The following is a 17,419-nucleotide window of genomic DNA, read 5'->3' as shown; positions in this document are numbered from 1 at the left end:
AATATCATGATCGTTCTGGCGGGTGCAAGTGCAAACTGTCGCAGCGTCACAGGGCCGGATCAGACTGAACACTTCTACACTCCTTCACTCCTTCACTCCTACACTTCTACACTTCTACATGTGCATATGCAGGCGTTGGTCGGCTGCAGACACTGCCAACACGAAAGGTAGAAAATCTACTGTACACGATCGTGGGAGTTTCAGGGGGAGGGGAAGCTTGCTGGTGGGCTGCCCTTGCTCTGGGTCAATGCCGGCCGCCGAGGGCTTTTCACTGCTGTGGCCTGTGTTCCCCTCTTCTACAGCCACTGATAGCCTCGTCGCGGACGAAGGATGCGCACAGAAGAGGCGGTGTGTGAGAAAGACCCGTCCGAGCACCGTGAAGATATCTCGAGTCGGTTGAGTAACCTTACGAGTTGGCAGGTACTGTAGCTGAGCGGCGAGGGAAATAGGGGAGATGGGTGGGTTTTCCCGTTGATACGTAGCAAAGTTGGCTCCTCGGATAGTCTGCCTGCCTGCCACCACACCCACTCGGAGTACGCGTTGAATCGGGGCGTGGGCGTGGGCGTGGGCGCCCTGCGCGTCCACAATGATACCGTACAGTGCCGTCGAGTTCGAGGTGGTTGCAAGCCCCTTTGGCGTGCATTTCTGCCCTGCAGGAAAAGGGCGTCCTGTGCCTGGCATCGGCCGTTCTCGCAAAAGCCTCCAGGCCCAATCAGAGCCGTGGCGGCCCTGGACGGCCTGGACGGAGAATCACCCCTTGTTTCGAGCCAGGCCCGCAAGGCCGAATTTGGTGAATGAGGGCGGGAGATCCACACAAGCGGCCTGTTTGGTGCTGACCCTCATTTGTCCCCGACTCCCCTGGATCCCGTTCGCCAAATTCGGGTTTGCTTTTGCCAGGGTCCTTCATTCGCGTCTCCCCCTTCGGCGGCGCGCGTCAGCCTCGACACTGTGCTCCGTAAGCAAAGGGCAAGCAAAGGGCAAGCAAATGCCTGCATGGACATCCAGTCTTTGGGACGACGATAAGAGAAGCCTTCCTGTGCCTGGAATGCTCCCAGCAATCACAATATACAGCACGGCTTGTAGCTTGAGTTTCCTATGAGCAGAACGGCATTCTGAGGAGGGGCTTTGTTACGGTGTCGAGGTGAAGATCCCAAATCCCAAATCCCAATCCACCTCGAGCCTCCCCCCACCTTATCGCAAGTTCTACTATTTGTTGCCAATCTTGAGGCTTTTGAAGTCCGATCTCGTGGTGGGAATTTTGCTTTTTCCTTACCAGGTTCCTTCCTTGCAATTCATCTCAGGCGAAAATGTGCGCAGTAGAAAGATCAGCTGAGTACTTGTCGTCGCAATCTCCATTATCTGGAAAGCTCCAGTGCCGTTACTAGTTGGAGAGCAGTTCCTTGGTAACGGAAGAGGCGCATGTCATAGCAGTGTTGATATGAAAGAAGCACCGAAACGTGTAGGGTGCAGACTTCCGTGCAGTTGCATTTCCATGTCCATCCTTGGAAGTCGAGCTTGACAACTTGACCTGTCACAATGTGTCACCAAGGCAGAGAGAGTTTCTCGTCATTCTTCTTGCTAAACGGTTGCAATGTCAGAGCCGGACCTGTATCCTGTAACGGCAGTTGGAGAACGAATCGCACTCGCATATGGACTTGGAACGAGTTCGTCCGGTCTTCCCAGAAGTTCGAGGTGCCGGCACTGCCGGTGCATCTTGTAGGGAGAGATGTGGATGCTGCTTGCTGACTGCAATAATCTCTTTTGACGCTTCTAGCCTATCTTTATCACATCCATGTACGATTACAGACAGCAACGGCTCAATACGCTTAGAAAGCAAATTTTCAACACCCTCCTCTAAGTGTCTCCCTGCGCACCCTTCCCCCTGCCAGGCGCGCTCTCAAATCTCCCCTTCCACTTCTCCTCCTGCTTAAACAATGTAACGGCCTCCAGCGCACTCGGAGCACCATGATCCGGATCCGCTCCACCCTCAAGCAAAGCCTAACTCATCAGCATCACCCTCGCTTCCGGACTCTGGATGCAGTGTCATACCTCGATAACTTCAGCCTCGCCCTTGAACACGGCACCCGCCAAAGGCGATTGTCCGCGATCATTCAAACAATTGGGGTCAGCTCCATGTTGAATCAGGAGCTTGACCAGTGGTGCATGGCCATGGTAGGCTGCGAGCATAACCTGTACCTATAGTCAGCTTTGGTGATTCACGTGACCCAGACTCAAGCTCCAAAGACTAGATGAAAGTGTAGAAGACATGGGAAAGTTCACATACAAGACTATCTCCCTTCTCGTTCGTCATATTAGCTGGTAGTCCCGCTGGCAATGCTTGCTGGAAAATATTCAGCTGTCCCGCCCTCGCCGCATCGTACATCCGTGTTGCGAAGGCGATTGCTTCCGGCGGGAGATCTGTTGCTGTATTGCTCGCCATATTTGATCTCAAAATTAATGATCGAGATCTTCGATAATGAGGTTGGCGCTTAGTTTGGTGCTCTTGAAGTTGAATATGAAACAGCCTTTATGTGACAGACTTTACAGGGATCTCCGCCGATGATGACATTGCATCCTTCCAGACTCCTCGGAAGGCCTTTGAATTTGTAATTGATAACCGAAGAGTCAGCAACTGTATTGAAGATATTTCTCTACCAAAGGCTCTAGAATTTCCTTATCAAGTCTCCAATCTATCAAGCCCTTGGATCGAAGACATGCCTCTCTTCCTGGTAGAGAGTTCAGCCTCGAGCAAGCCGCAGTCGTCAGCCTCGCCAAACCAAGCCACCCCTAAAACACACCCAGCTTAGCCTCGGCCCCAGATTCCCATTGAGACAACAACAAAGCAACGCTTCACAATGCGACCACGAATTCTATCTCTCTCATCTTCGCTACCTAGAATTGTGCGGCGGGCGTATTCTGCACAGGCAGAGCGCTTGATAAAGGTGAGCTCGTTCGATGCACTTTTCGAGCCTGAAAACTGCAATGTCTCCAACCCCCTTCGAACATTCAGACCCCTCCCACCTCATCGTGCCCAGGAATCCTCAACCACATCCAGTCTACCAGAACCTAACATCAATAGATCCAAGACCTCCCCGCCCCACACACAGGCCGCATAAGGATCCTCACACTCTCCCGGCCTTCTGCTCGAAACGCCATCTCCGTGGCCCTCCTCTCCGAGCTACGGGATGCTGTCTCCTCCATCGCCTCCGAATACACCCCTGAAGGCAATGAAGCACCACCGACAAAGATATACGGAGGAGCGGCGGGAGTAGATGAGAGGGGACCGACGAGAGCCGTGATACTGGCCAGTGATGTCGATAGCTGTTTCTGCGCTGGCGCTGATTTGAAGGAGCGGAAGGGTTTCACAGCAGCCCAGTACTTTTCCCCTTTCCCTCCCCCTCTCCCTTCCCCCTCTCCCCAAAACCCTCAACAAAAGAGAATGTTTGCGAGAAGATGATTGGGAAGTTAGCTAATTGCTCAATGTATGGATAGGACAGCAAATTTCTTGGAGAATTTAAGAGGAACGTTTGCGGAGTTATCCTCCCTTCCAATCCCAACCATCAGCGCTGTCTCCTCCCTCGCCCTCGGTGGCGGCCTCGAACTGGCCCTCTGCACACACCTCCGCGTCTTCGCTTCCACAGCCCAAGTCGGGCTCCCCGAAACCCGACTGGGCATAATCCCCGGCGCAGGAGGGACCTACCGCCTCCCAGCCTTGATCGGACTTGGTCGAGCGCGAGATCTGGTCTTGACTGGGAGACGAGTGAGTGCCTCAGAGGCATACTTTCTTGGTATTGCGGATCGACTTGTGGAGGTCGTGGAAAAGGATGAGCAAGGAGGGAAGGAGGGAGGGAAGGAGGAGTTGATGAAAAGGGCGAAGGAAGAGGTGTTGAAAGAGGCTGTTAGACTTGCTGGTGAGATATGTGAGGGTGGGCCAGTGGCGGTTAGGAGTGCGTTGCAGGCTGTCGGGTATGCGAGGGAGGAGGTTGAGAATAAGATGTATGAAAGAGTTCTGGGGACTAGTGATAGGGATGAGGCATTGCTTGCTTTTAGGGAGAAGAGGAGGCCGGTTTTTACAGGCAGGTGATGAGGTGTTCATCTCCTTCATGGCATTTGAGAGGAGAAGTGTCTTGGACTTCGGCTTCAAGTTTGAGTGTCCTTGTACGGTGCACTGAGAATGTTGCTTCTCGAGATGCGAACTCAGACAGTCAATTCATCCGAACTCCGGCTTACGGGAAGCCAGAGACAGGCAAGGCCTCGTTCCCATCTGAACATATTCAATGTCCCATCTATTCCTAGAGATTCAGTTCCCTAAGTACCCCTTTCACGTGACGTCCGGAGGGTTCTCTCCTGGCACGGATTCCTCGCGAAAGATTGCCATGTAGTCAGAACATGGCATTTCAACCACTCACTGCAACCCTCTCCTCTCGACCTTAACAACATTCAAACCGAATAACATTCACTCTCAAATGCAGAAATAAAGTGACCTCTCTCGGGCAAAGTCAAAAGTTAAATATGAGGGCTCGATCACATGTGGTTGCATGCGCATGCGATTCACCAATTCGTGACATCCCTTCTGCATTTCGCTTCCCCACATGCATAGCACGCGATGACGTCGACGCCATAGCTCCCCTCCAAGCTCAAGACCTCGTACATAAGAAAACTTTCCCTTCCAAACCACATTCTCTGCAATCCAGACTTCCTCCCCCAATACAAACACCACTTCCTCCCCAATTGAAATTTTTCCAAAGACGAAAAAAAAAAGATTAAACTTAAAACATGTCTTTCCTTACACGCACCGTCTCCCGCTTCTCTGCCCAAGCAAGCAGCGGTGCCAGAACCTTTTCCACGACGCTCGTCTCGAGAAAGATCGTCCCGGATGCAGTCAAGGAGCCGGTTAAGAAGATGGACCGCGCTGTGAGCGATAAGTTAGTTGATGGTATCGAACTCGGCCGTAAGTAATTCTTTTCCCTTCTCCCAATTCCCTTCCACTTCTCCATTTTTCAATCGTCCTAAATCTTCCCCAATACAAACCTGGGCTTGGGGGAGGGACAACATTCTTCCTCTTCCCCGTGTTAGCTTTCGTCGTGTGTCAAATCTTATGAATGAATGGTTTTGGAGACTTGGGGGTCTTGGCTTTGGGGATTCGAGAGAGGAGGACGAAGGGGTTGAGTTAGTTAGATGCTGATGATATGGAAATAGAAACCGCGGCACAGAAAGCCAAAGAGGTGGCTGGCATGTCGAAAGGTGAAGTGAAGGGTAAGGCGCATGAGGTGGCGGGTGAAGCTAAGGGAAAGGCGAACGAGTTGGCGGGTGAGGCGAAGGGGAAGAAGGAAGAGATCAAGGGGAAGTTGTAAAGGAGTTCTATAGAGAGGTGGGGAGAGAAGGTATAACGCGTTTGCGGAATGATGGCATGAGGGGTCCGGTATAGTCCCGGCGATAGGGGAGCGAGGTGTATGATATTTGCTGAATGCAGTGGGAATTCATTTGCAATACTTGGTTCATATTTATTGATTTGAGGTTGCTCAGGAAATAAGGTTACCCGCTTTCGCGAGCCCCCTTAAAAAACAAAGTGCAACCCTTTATCCAAACCCTCAAAAATTAAGTCAAGGAAATTAAGTCCAAGAAGCAAAAGAAATCCTTTCGGACCAAGAAACTCAGCTTTCGCTTGGTTTACTTGTGGCAGAGCATATCATCCTCACACGCCGTTACTCAAGTCACTACGTTTGGTAGATAGTTTTCGCTACCTTGGTAGAAGTTAGAGCCGGGCACATACTATGTATGTCCAGAAACTTAACTTGCGCTAAGCTTACGACTAGAGACCTCTTATTATCTGCAAATCCGCTTATTTTGATATATGAGACCCGCGGCAAAGGGCAAGGCTCAAGCACGGGAAATACTCCTGGACATCTGCATAGGTATATTTCATTCCCCATGCTTCCTTCCTTGTCGCCGACTCAGCGCAAGTGCTGTGCTCAGTTCCCAGTATGTTCAATGCCAATGAGCATGTTTTCCTGCTACTATTACGGACAGAAGAGTTTTCATGAGCCTCAATTGGCCTTTCTCTTCATCATCGCGGACCAGATTCATTTCCCGCCTTCGCTTTGCTCTCTCCCCCTTCAGGCAGCGACGTCAGATCAGGTTTTTGCGTGATGTACAGATATGAGAAATGTGGTTCGGTTCTTGAATTCCTTGTTCATTTTACTCCATCTATATATGCATCCACCCATTCTCAACCAGAACCTGCATCGAATCCGCCAAGCAGAACTCTCCCTCCTCCCTCCTATTCTCCCCTTCCCTCTCCCAACTCCGCACCGCATCCTCGACCACCCATTTCTCCCTCCACCGCCAATACCACCCCGTCGCCCAACGCCACCGATTCGCCCACACGCCATCAACCTTCCCATATCCGGTTGGCCAACCGCCTTTTCTGTTCACGGCGTTAAAAGCGACTTCGTTGTATCCAACCCGCACATTAGGATTAATCCACACGCCTAAATTATCTTTCCCGCCAAGCATACGCGCCATATCAACGTGAATCAAACAGCACTCGCTCCCCTCGACATGTTTCTGCGCCAGACTATCCTCTATCCCTCTAAACTCCAACGGCGGGATTGCGTAGAACGGCGCAGCGTCGAAAATGACGAGGCCATTCCAGCACGATCTCACTGGTGTAGGAAGGTATTTTTGGAGGGTGACCCGGGAGGCGGGGGAGGAGAAGAAGGGCCAGAGGTCTGTGAGCACGGGAGCGCCGCGAGTGTCGCGCACGGCGAAGGAGTCGTAGAATTTGCGGCTTTCGGAGAAATCAAGGGCGCACACTGCGGTGTAGGAGCCATTGCGGGTTGTGAGGAGGGTTGTGAGTTGGTCTGGCTGTAATGAATCCCGTCAGCTGTTTGTCCCCAGAATTTTGATTTGATACGATGGATGAGAGGAAAGGGGAATGAGGAAAACAGAGCGTACAGAGAAAATAACATCATTCAACCAAACAACCCTATCAAACACCCTCCTTGCCTCTCCTTCCCTCTGTGCCATTTGCTTCAAAGGCGCCATAGCCTTATTCCTCGCAGCAGCCAAGTACGGAATCCGTCTCATCTCCCTCCTCCCCCTCGTCCCCATAATCCAGCCGTCCTTCTTCACACCCGCCTGGTACTCATCCTCGCCAATCTTAATCTCATCCTCATGCGTCCTCTCCTCCAACACAACCGACCTCTCCACCCCCAAATTCTCAAGGGTCAAATCCAAATTCCGCAGCACAGTCTTCGTGTTGTCCCAGGATCCAGACTCGTGGATCGAGATGTAGAGGTTCGATGCGCCGTAGGAGTGGATGAGGGAGATAAGGGCGGGTATCCAGTGGGCATCCAATATCTTGCCGTCATTCCAGTGGATGGAGGCGATGAAGAGCTTCTCCTTCTCCCCTCCTTCGCCTGTGCCAAGCTCGTCCGAAGCTCCACCTCCTCCAATACTCACATCCGCAGAAGGACTTTCCCCAACGCGAGAGGCGGGCAAAGCAGTAATCCTCGTCCTCGGCCCGGACACTCGCACCGTGAACCACAGATCAATCACAGCGATACAACTTGCGATGAGGAGCCCGACGCGGAACCAGCGTCGCGAGTATGGATTGGTTATGCGACGCGCAAGGGAAGCGAGGAGCGTCAATCTCATGATGCCTCCTCGACCCTTTTCAGGTCACATCTTTTGCGCGAGGGGACACAATGGGAGGAAGGGAGAAGCAGAGCCAGGATGGAAACGATGAAAAGGTGAGCGTGATACAACGTGGCAGGAGGCACGGCAGGGTGAGGCTGAGACTTCTTTGGCGCCCTGCGGCTTACGGGACTCAAAGGCGAGGATCGGCATGTGGGACAGGTCCTTGGCTAAATGTTCGACATCGGCTTCTGCTCTTCGGGGGAGGAAAACAGGGGTAATTTTCGGGCGGGGGTAGAAGTATTCGCGGAAAGGTGCAGATGTGAAACGGTGGCGTTTCGGGGCTCGCTTGTGGCATTTTCAGGGGAACATGGGAAGCTCGCTTCCTGAACTTAAATATGGACTTAAAAATAAACAACTTCGCGCTGGACAGAGAAAGGGGGCACTCCTTTTTTATGCCCCAAGTCAAATTTGGTTACTTGTCTCAAGTAGGAATATTCTTTTTGGGGATTTGTGAAACAGTCGAAGAGGAAGGCGTCGATTCCGCTGTAAGTTGAGGGATCATCGGGATGAGGGTTTTCTACAGTATTCCGACGTGAAATGACGGTGATGAATTGGACCTTATGAGCAGGCCAGATCGGCGCCAGATCAGTGCGCCCTCACCTCTACTCGCACATTGACCACTAACCTGCTCTTCTTGAGGTGGAGCAGAACTTCCCACTTGGTAACCTCGGCTTCCAATCGGGCGTTGAGAACTCACTTGTGAGGTACATCCTTCTTAATCGAACTCCGCAGCGGTGAGGTATACCAATGTCGTGCGTGCTTTCCCTAAGCCTACATAAGTGGTGTTATTGACCACGAGGTCCTTCCTTTCACACGAACATGCCCAATACTTGTACTGTGCGAGCTGATGGAGTTGGCAATGTTGACACCCAACCATCGCACTTCCTGCACAGGTGTTCGTTTCCCCCGCCTTGTTTGCTCTCCGCGGATGTTATGAAGTGTTTACACTTACTCTCCGCACGAGGTTGGGTGGAAAGGGGAAGGTTTGACAGCAAGAGAGGATCTGACAATAAAAGCGGTGTTGAACATAAGTTTGTGAAAGAAAGATGTTTCGACTAGTCTAGTGGTCTTGGAGTCTGTAGATTTGATTTAGACTCGTGTTTGTTTTCCTCCTTTTTTCTTCACTCTCGGCCCATCTATTTTGGTTCTCATTAATGCTAAACAGGTGATGGGTTCAACAGACGATCTTATTCCCTTGTGTTATATAGTGCCTCCACCGCTTGCAAGTTTTATGTTTGCTCAACTTGGTAAGAGGTAGTGAATCACTACAAATTTCTTTTCTACACGGCAGTCTGGGACCAATTCCGATGCAAAATTATAGGTATGTTGATATCCCGAACTTGTTTAACTCGAGGTTATTTTACACTCAGCACCAACGCTGTACCGAAGAACGAAGACAGCAATCCTTTGTAAAGGAGAATTTCCTAGAGCAAATTTCAGCAGAAACACCAAACACCAGACGAATGCCGGCTGTGATGAGACAAGACAAGAACCCCCAATTCAAGAGAACCAGCCCCTCTTCGTGTTCTTCTCCCTCGTGTCATGAATAATCTTCCACTCCTCTTCACTCAATTCCACCGCGTTGCTCTCTTCCTCCTTGAAGAACAACCAACCATTCTTGACACCTTTTCCACTGTTCTCCCTAGCTTCCTTGACATTCTTCCACTCCTCTTCAGCCAAGCGAACGATGTTGTTCTTCTTCTCTTCTTGCCTGACGAATTCCCAGTTCTGGTCATGTGCCTTCTCCATGAAGAGTTCTTTCTCCGTCTCAATAGTCTTGTACTTCTCGGCCACTGGGTTGACTTTGACCAATACCGCATCGTCGAACGACTGAGTAACTTCCTCAACGACCGCCTTCCATTTCTTCACAGTCTCTCCCGCCTTCTTTCCCCAAGCCTTACACCGGTCCCCAAAAAGCCACATAAGAAGCGACACCTCCGCCCCCCCACAATGTCCAGGAGATCTCTCTCCCTCTCCTTCGTGACATCTCTGCAACCGCAACCAAGCACCTCTTCTTAGCCTCCACTCTATTCTCCTGCTCTCTATGTGTCAAAATCTCCAGCTCAATTGCCTTCACAGTGTCGTCTTGATGGCGCTTAACTTCCTTCTGAGTGTCGTAGAAGTAGAGTCGATTGAATGCAATGAAAAGCTCATATAAGATCAATAAAACCCAGATAGCCAGAACAAAGTACATGGTAATTTTCAATGCTTGAGTCTGCTTGTTGTAGAAGTCGATAGTGATGGAAGGACCTGAGCCGAGTTGGGGCTCGATGGGGACCGGAGAGTGCAAAAGTTTTATGGCATTCGGCCACTCGTCTTGTTGAATTGTGAAGAGTAATATATATATGGTCTTCGGTGAGGGCGGGATAGTTCGATCGGAGGTACTCTTTGACGTTAGAAGCCCAGCCTGCTTTGAGGATGGCCAAGTGTTCCGCTGCATATTCTTCAACTTCTGCTGCACACTGTTCACACGCAGATTCCGGAGATCCACTGGCGGAGGCAACGAGACCCTTGATATAACTGATGTACTCCATGTTACTCGATGCTTTGAGAGCTCTAATAAAATGAGGAAGCTTTGACTTGGTATCCTTAGTTTTGCGGAATCTTTCGTGTAGTGGAAGACTGAGTGTGAGGCTTGATATCAGATTATTATATATGCTGGAGGGGCACTTGTCAGTCCATTTGCATGGACCGTGTAAGAGTTCCATGGTTGCGATTTTGAGCTAAGAAAAATCCATCGTAAACTTGGAGGAGCTATCTAGCGAGAAGCTGGTAAGAGCTTAATCGTTCTTCTCAGAAAGGAAAGTTCCCTTTTCTTGCTTTAGTCCGCTCGATATCTTGGGAAAGGTCCCGCAGATGATACTTGGGTTGGGATGTTGCCCAAGTCACATGACTAAAATATGAACGGAATCACCTCCTCAAGTCTAAAAAACTCTTGGTGCAGAGTATTGAACTTGGAATTATCGGTCGAGGGTGACTGAAGTTGTCTGATCAGAAAGCATTAATTTATCCACAGGGGGATTGAACACGATGGACTTGCTGGCCGGGTTTGGGTGTGGGAGTATCTTCCATGGAACCATAAGGCCGTGTCTTATGTGAAGTTCCATAATAAAGAACCTCAGCAACAATACACCTCACACTAAAGTTATATCCGCGTAGCTCAAGCACGAGAATGTAGTGAATTACAGCGACGTGAAGTTCCAAAATGTACTCATAGGTGGGCAAGAAAAATACCGGCCGAGACTGAAAGAAGTTCGTAAACTAAGCAACCAATGCACTCCTAGACGCCCCTCCATGAATTATCCTCAGGGAGCTCATCAAAAATCCTCTCCCCGATCTCCATCATGCCCTGAGGATTAAGAGCCTATGTCGGATTTCAATCACACCAGATATCCTTCCATTCCTTCCCGACATCCTCCTTGACCCTTTTGGATCGCTCAAACCTCTCACTCATCTCAGCCACCTCAACACAAGCACGATTAAACCTGTGCAACTTGTCCTCCCACTTTCCTTCGTCGTTGCCTTTGTTCTTGATCTCCTGGACCTGCAAACCCCCCAACCGTTCCAAAAACCACATCTTCCTCTCTTCCGTCCCCTGAAACCCGTCAACCTCACAACCCCTCAAAATCTCCCCTTCCAATATTCCGCAAACCTGCTCTCTCTGTACCTCCCCATCCGTCTCATGACGCCATAGAAAGACGGCGACGACGACAACGAGGAAGATAGCTATGTGGATGCCCCAGCGGAGGATTTCTTGCCCGACGAGTTTGGTGATTTCTCTGGCGTCGGGGTCGAGTGAGTGGCCGAGGACGAGGTTCTCCATTCTGTTTTCATTAACCCTCTTCCCCCTGAGGATGAAGGGGAGGAACGTAATCTTACTTGAGCTGGATTCAAAGTTAAGATAATTGAGTTGGCTGTACTGTGTGGGCAAATTTAAGTGTGATATGAATCCGAGGTTGCGTCACTCTTCTTCTCGTCCCTGCGCTTCTTCTTGAAGAGTTTATAAATGAGCCGGACGATGGTGATTTGGTAGCACCACATCTTTGCTTCTTTCGAAAATCAAATGTCGGAAACGAAACAGCTGATTTTGTAATTGACTGATAAGGACTTTTCAGGCTGTTCTGTGGTTCAGAGGTATTTGATCAGGATGTTCGATTCTAGAAATGAGTGACGCCATGAATATGGTTGGGACCAAAGAAGATAGTTGAGCGGAGACTAGGGGTTAGCGAAACTTACCTCTTTTTGGATTGCTGGGCCATCCATCGTCTTAACTTTATCTTTACACATATAAATGATGAAAGCACCCTCTTCGCACTATCTTCAGGTGGAGGATAGCATTTTTTAAATTTCAAATTCCGCACAACGCTTGTTGCGAAAGTCGAGAGGGCTTAATGCGACGACTTGAAAACGGAGTCATTTACTATGCTCACTTGACGATAATGACTTCGCAGACTTCGCTCAAAAGGGACTTGAGAATCGCTTGCACTTTCAGAGATGCAGCGATGCATGAGGATAAAAAAGCACTTTTGCACTTTAATTACAGCATCCAGCTCCAATGACCAGGTGTTTCCCTCGCAACACTTGACGAATTCGGAATACAACCCTCCACCGGAAAGTTTCCGACGGAAATGCGATCAGAGACACATTACCATACAATAGCCCTTCTGCCCTTTTGTGGGGTACAAATCATGTCGTTGAGTAGAAATTTGTAATCAATCTGAGTGAGGAAACCCACAAAATTTATTTCGGCGGAGGGAACTGTTCTTCGATGCGAGACGTCTGGAATAAATTGAACCACGTACCATTTCTCCCTGGAACCGATGGCTTGAAAGATTCTACAAGGACGCGTCCAAAGTTCAACATATTTCACCCTCGGCGTAATAGTTCCAAAACATTTTCTGGAAGATGCTGCGCTAACAGGGAAACCAGCTTATGGAACTCTTGGATTTGCTGGAATGGTACCTCTTAGGGTAAAGCAGATCCTTTGTGTCTTGGAACTATTGTGCCTGCTAAGAAGTAAAAGCGAGCGATCTCTCGCACTTCCGGCGTAACATCGTGTACCGGTACTCTGTATCACCAAGATTTGTTGAAAGGAAAGAATGCCAAGCGAAGGAAAATAGGGGGATGACGATCTCTTACTGTATCTTTCTTGCAGGGAAATATTGTGCCAAGAGCAGGATTCAGGGATGAGCTGAGTGGGCTGACGGCTTCTTCCATCGTTCCCAACGTCACTTTCTGATCTGCAGCCTCGCAGAATGGATTAACGCAAAGAATAAGACTTTGTTTTCAGGACAGTTGTATTTATTGTTTGGATAGAACTCTTTCGACACAACATTTGTTAATTTAAAGAATTCAGGGGATCAACTCTTGATCACGACCTTGAACTGCTTACAGCTTATCTCGGCCCCATAAAAATCCATCAATGCACGCGATGCTTGGCCTTGAGGCTTGAGCCGATCTACCCGTCCTTGTTCGTCTCAGAACCCTCGATTGGCATTTCGCAATCTCCCGTTTATCTGATCCTCTCTTGAAACGGCTTCCGGACCTGGAAACCTTGCTCACCGCACAGTTTTTCCAATAGTTACCTTCTTGTAAGAGGTTCAAATATTCCGGCATTTGGCGGACGCCCGCGCCGCCAGTGTAACCCACGGCTGCACGGCAGGCTAAATTGCGAGCTCCGCAACTGCCACGCGTCCCAAGGAAGGGGATCCGGACATTTAGAAGGGAAGTGCGACTTCGGGACCGAGGAGAAATGGTAAAGGAGTTTATACTTCTCTAGATTCTAATTGTCAGCTTTAAGCTTAAGTTCTCTTCTTCCTTTACTCCGTAACCCATTCTTGCATGTGCCTTACCCCTGAATCCTAACCCTCGTTGCTAACTTCTAAGTGGCTGTCAGCAAATCTGCGTCGTCATCAGGGGAAATTTCGATCATCTTTGATCGGAGGCCCTGTGGATCCCCGGGATCAAGGAAGCGGCCTTCCGCCTTCCAGATGCTCAGGAATTATGGGGTTGAGGGCGTAAGCTTCGTTAATTGGGGGATTTGATCATGTGAGATGCTGGGCCGCCGTGGGAAACTTTGCTTCATGTGGGAAGGAGATCGTTATCAGTCGTCCAAAGCGTGAAAGATAGGGTAGGGTCATTTTTATGTGGGCTTGGTTGAGTTAGGGGGTGGGTTCAGGCGCTCAAAAAGGAGAAGCTAGCAACGCCCAACCGAAGCGTTTAATTTGTCCATCGGCATCGGCAGCGCAATTTTGTCGCACCACTCATGAGCCAAGGGCTTGGATTCTAGAACGAGGAGATGGAGGGCCGCTGCACAAGTGGATTAATTTTTCCCCTTGAAAAGCTCGAGAACAGGTGGAAGGAGTCTTCTACCCCAGCGTATCACGTTTATGCTCACTAGTGGTCGTAATGCCCGGAGCCCCTGAAGGCCTGAGGGCCATCTTTTCTCCGCGAGACCTCACTCGGGGCGGCTGCTTGTACAGGTTCGCTTGTCGCAATTGGGTGTGGGGTTTGCCCTGGATCAGGGGGTGAAGCCACTACTGATGGGCTGAGGGCGCCTAGTGATCATGCGGTAGAGTGAAACAAGGCGAACTTGGACAGAGAACAGAAGGGACGATTACGCGTGCTCGTTCGTCAAAAGACGAAGTTCGCATGCTGCAGCAGCTGTCCGTCCCCAAAGGCTGCAAATTCGGACTCCAGCTCGTGCAAGTTAACACAATACCCTGCAACAGACCGCCGTGAAGTGACGATCAGACAGATGTTGTAGTCGATATTGTTGACGATTTAGCTTTGACTTCGCTGTCTTCGTGTGACACAAAGGAGCAGGCCGCGCCGCCGCACGGTTTGACATTTTAATACCCCTTGCCGTCTCGAACTCCCGGGTACCTTTTTTTAGCCCGTGTTATGTCGACATGCCCCTTTAGAGCACACAGATCATCGATGTAACCTCAGATTCGGTTACTCATGAACTTGGAGAAAGAGGTTCACGAGTGCAGTAACACAAGTGACGCAAAGTGCAACGTTATAAAAGTTTTCAATATGCTAGTGGACAAAAGTATCCTGTCAAAGATACTTGAATACCCGACAGGAACCGGCAAGATCGGTTCTATCCGTTCTTGGCATGAGGTGCGATAGGACAGACTAGTTTTCAGGGGTTGAAATTGCTCGGTACGTACCTCGTACTCCAATTTGACAGGAGTCGGACGGAGGCTGAGGATGGAGGTGCTTGCTCCCCACTCCCATCTCGTCAGTGTGCATGGCATGCTCCACAGCGGGAAGTTGGCCTGTCCATCAAGAGCATATCTCCCAGCCGTCAGCCACATCTTGCGTCTTTCTTTTTCCCCCGCCAAGCTCATCTTGAACACTGTCTAATTCCCCTTTACCAGTGGTTTCCGACTTCCACGCCCCCAACTTTTGTCGACGAGTGCAAAAACTACTTGTTATTTTCCAGCCAAACAATTTTGCACGTTGTCGCCATTCTGCGGCGGGTTGACGAATGCCGACGCCTTTAGAACCGTGAGGGCACGATGAGTAGGCCGGAGAACGTGAAATGGGTGGATGTAAGTTCGAATAATCTTTTCGTCAGGAGCTTAATTCAAAAGGCAAGTTTCCTTTCTCAATTGAACCTAACATTTCCACAGGGCCTCCGCGGCCTGGCGTCCGTTCTGGTTATTTCCACACATATTACGCGCGGATTCTTTCTCGATCTTATGAAGCCCACCTCCGAAGTAGATACTCCGCCAAAACTCTTTCAATATCCTTTTCTGCGAGTGTTAACCCAGGGCCGAATTGGAGTTGCCATCTTCGCCTTGGTCACAGGATATGTTTGCGCCCTCAAACCGATACGCCAGATTCGGGCGGGAGAACGAAATGCAATGTTCAATGGAGTCTCGAGGAGTGCTTTTCGTCGAGTACCGCGACTTATACTCCCAACCGCCATAGCAACAACTATAACATGGTTCTTTTGTCAGTTCGGGGTTTTCCAGGTGGCGGAGAAGGCGGACAGTTGGTGGTTGAACTTTTCTGCGCCAAGAATGACGCCTTATATTGGGGAAGCGATATACAGCCTGCTGTTGGAGATGATCATGACTTGGTCGAGGGGGTGGAATATGTACGACCACCACACATGGACGATGCTCCCGTTGTTGAAGTCAAGCATGTTGGTATTTATTTTCCTTTTCGCAGCCGCATATTGCAAGACGAGATACCGCATAATGCTTGAATTGGGTCTGTTCGTCTATTTCTATATCAGCAACGACTGTAAGTCATATGTCAACCGCCCTCCCCTCATTTTTATGCTAATCCGAGGCAGCAACTTTTGGAATGCTCTCCTTCTTTGGCGTTTTCCTCTCCGATCTCTCCCAAGACCCAACCCACCAAAGCTGGTGCAACGCCCGCAAATGGCCAGGACGACTCCTCACCCCCATCTTCTTCATTCTTGGGCTTTACCTCGCCTCCTACCCCGAAGCCGAACCAGGCTGGATGCCCTGGTCCAAAGCAATGGAAGACTGGTCCCACTATATCTTCCCCAGAGAAAACGACACGCCACGATTTTACACCGCCATAGGCCTCATCTTCGTCGCGCTCGGAATCCACTTCTCCAACGTGGCGAAATCCTTCCTGTCAAGCAAATACCTGCTCTGGTTCGGCAAGCACTCGTTCGCTGTGTACCTCCTGCACGGCTCGCTCCTGCGCTCGATATTAGCGTGGATGTATTTCGGGGTCCATTTACCGAGAGATATCATAGTTGAGGACGGGGGCATCCAGCCTGGGCCTCCGTTGCAGATCTGTGGGAGATTTCAGTTCTGGGCGCTATTGCCAGTTTGGTTGGGCATTGTGTATTTGTCCGCATTTTACTGGACGAAGTATGTGGACCCTTGGTGTGCGAGGACGACAGAGCGGCTGGTGAAATATGTTTTTGAGGAGCCGCAGACGGATTTGGGTGCTGAGAAGAGGTTGCTGCCACAATGAAGAGCTTGAAAGGCAACTTTGGATCGAAAAATTCGCAGAGCACACTTAGACTGAACGGTGTTTTGGGGCGATTGAAGAGAAAGAAAGCCTGCGGTTAGAGGCCAATAGAGACTTGGGCCTTGTTATGTTGGGTTGCACAATAAACGCTCAGCGCCACGGAGTCTTGGTGGTTTGAATATGCATAGCATTGGACGTCGATATGGGAAGGACATCTGCATTGGAGTTCGGGTGTTGAAGAAACTGGGCAGGCATGCCATTTGAGCGAAAATTGCGGCAAAGTACTCTCGAGGTAGCAGAAAGCGGCATTGTATATATGCGCATAATACCCAATCATGCATTCATTTGTTAACATAAAGTATTTGTAATCTTTTGCTGTACATAGTTAAACACTGCGAGACTTCTTCGTCTGGGCTGAAAACTGCCCAAGAAAGTAACAACTACCTGAAACTGAAACCCTGCTGAAAGATGAACGAGTACAATGCTCTCTCAAAACAGCATCCACCTTATGTCTCACAACAACGCCCTCTCCCCTTTCCAAGCGACTCGCTCTCAACCTGATCACGTGCACCACACACCCCACTCAGCGCTAAACCACTGAACGTCCTGAGCACCCAACCTCGTATCGATCTTACCTCCTCGTAGCACGGCGCTCCTTCCTCAAATCCTTGCGCACTAAAGATCCTCATCGTATCTTTTCCAAGATACGGGAAAGTGGACAACCTTGAAGAAATTGCCAAGTACAAGGATG

At 49.9% G+C, this 17,419-nt stretch overlaps 8 protein-coding genes across 8 annotated transcripts; 3 read left to right on the top strand and 5 right to left on the bottom strand.

The window, feature by feature from the left end:
- Positions 1 to 114: 114 nt before the first annotated feature.
- K444DRAFT_623584 (uncharacterized protein) lies at positions 115 to 681 on the bottom strand (the record flags this gene model as incomplete). Its single annotated transcript, XM_024882294.1, has 1 exon — positions 115 to 681. The coding sequence occupies one exon, from the start codon at positions 679 to 681 to the stop codon at positions 115 to 117; it is 567 nt and encodes a 188-aa protein (XP_024744310.1).
- A 988-nt stretch (positions 682 to 1,669) lies between these two features.
- Positions 1,670 to 2,526, bottom strand: K444DRAFT_606350 (ankyrin-like protein). The gene is made up of 3 exons (XM_024878971.1): positions 2,285 to 2,526; positions 2,050 to 2,190; positions 1,670 to 1,998 (listed from the first exon to the last, which is right to left on the bottom strand). The coding sequence occupies exons 1-3, from the start codon at positions 2,438 to 2,440 to the stop codon at positions 1,855 to 1,857; spliced, it is 441 nt and encodes a 146-aa protein (XP_024744309.1). The 5' UTR covers positions 2,441 to 2,526; the 3' UTR covers positions 1,670 to 1,854.
- A 101-nt stretch (positions 2,527 to 2,627) lies between these two features.
- Positions 2,628 to 4,295, top strand: K444DRAFT_606348 (ClpP/crotonase). The gene is made up of 3 exons (XM_024878970.1): positions 2,628 to 2,942; positions 3,080 to 3,375; positions 3,493 to 4,295. The coding sequence occupies exons 1-3, from the start codon at positions 2,856 to 2,858 to the stop codon at positions 4,082 to 4,084; spliced, it is 975 nt and encodes a 324-aa protein (XP_024744308.1). The 5' UTR covers positions 2,628 to 2,855; the 3' UTR covers positions 4,085 to 4,295.
- A 481-nt stretch (positions 4,296 to 4,776) lies between these two features.
- K444DRAFT_658462 (uncharacterized protein) lies at positions 4,777 to 5,766 on the top strand (the record flags this gene model as incomplete). The annotated part of the gene is made up of 2 exons (XM_024886260.1): positions 4,777 to 4,951; positions 5,200 to 5,766. 2 exons carry the CDS (start codon positions 4,777 to 4,779, stop codon positions 5,352 to 5,354), a joined length of 330 nt encoding a protein of 109 aa, XP_024744307.1. The 3' UTR covers positions 5,355 to 5,766.
- A 64-nt stretch (positions 5,767 to 5,830) lies between these two features.
- K444DRAFT_606345 (glycosyltransferase family 69 protein) lies at positions 5,831 to 7,947 on the bottom strand. Its single transcript, XM_024878969.1, has 2 exons — positions 6,958 to 7,947; positions 5,831 to 6,867 (listed from the first exon to the last, which is right to left on the bottom strand). The coding sequence occupies exons 1-2, from the start codon at positions 7,657 to 7,659 to the stop codon at positions 6,208 to 6,210; spliced, it is 1,362 nt and encodes a 453-aa protein (XP_024744306.1). The 5' UTR covers positions 7,660 to 7,947; the 3' UTR covers positions 5,831 to 6,207.
- Positions 7,948 to 9,201: 1,254 nt separating this feature from the next.
- K444DRAFT_690029 (uncharacterized protein) lies at positions 9,202 to 10,141 on the bottom strand (the record flags this gene model as incomplete). The annotated part of the gene is made up of 2 exons (XM_024887756.1): positions 9,202 to 9,555; positions 9,605 to 10,141. 2 exons carry the CDS (start codon positions 10,139 to 10,141, stop codon positions 9,202 to 9,204), a joined length of 891 nt encoding a protein of 296 aa, XP_024744305.1.
- Positions 10,142 to 10,833: 692 nt separating this feature from the next.
- K444DRAFT_606343 (uncharacterized protein) lies at positions 10,834 to 11,841 on the bottom strand. The gene is made up of 2 exons (XM_024878968.1): positions 11,581 to 11,841; positions 10,834 to 11,525 (listed from the first exon to the last, which is right to left on the bottom strand). Exon 2 carries the CDS (start codon positions 11,522 to 11,524, stop codon positions 11,078 to 11,080), a length of 447 nt encoding a protein of 148 aa, XP_024744304.1. The 5' UTR covers position 11,525; positions 11,581 to 11,841; the 3' UTR covers positions 10,834 to 11,077.
- Positions 11,842 to 15,034: 3,193 nt separating this feature from the next.
- On the top strand, positions 15,035 to 17,110 carry K444DRAFT_658459 (uncharacterized protein). The gene is made up of 3 exons (XM_024886259.1): positions 15,035 to 15,260; positions 15,342 to 15,960; positions 16,013 to 17,110. Exons 1-3 carry the CDS (start codon positions 15,228 to 15,230, stop codon positions 16,669 to 16,671), a joined length of 1,311 nt encoding a protein of 436 aa, XP_024744303.1. The 5' UTR covers positions 15,035 to 15,227; the 3' UTR covers positions 16,672 to 17,110.
- Positions 17,111 to 17,419: the final 309 nt, after the last annotated feature.

This window comes from Hyaloscypha bicolor, assembly GCF_002865645.1.
Source record: "Hyaloscypha bicolor E unplaced genomic scaffold K444scaffold_10, whole genome shotgun sequence".
Classification (NCBI taxonomy): Eukaryota; Fungi; Ascomycota; class Leotiomycetes; order Helotiales; family Hyaloscyphaceae; genus Hyaloscypha; species Hyaloscypha bicolor.
This window is presented reverse-complemented; position numbering and strand designations above follow the sequence as displayed.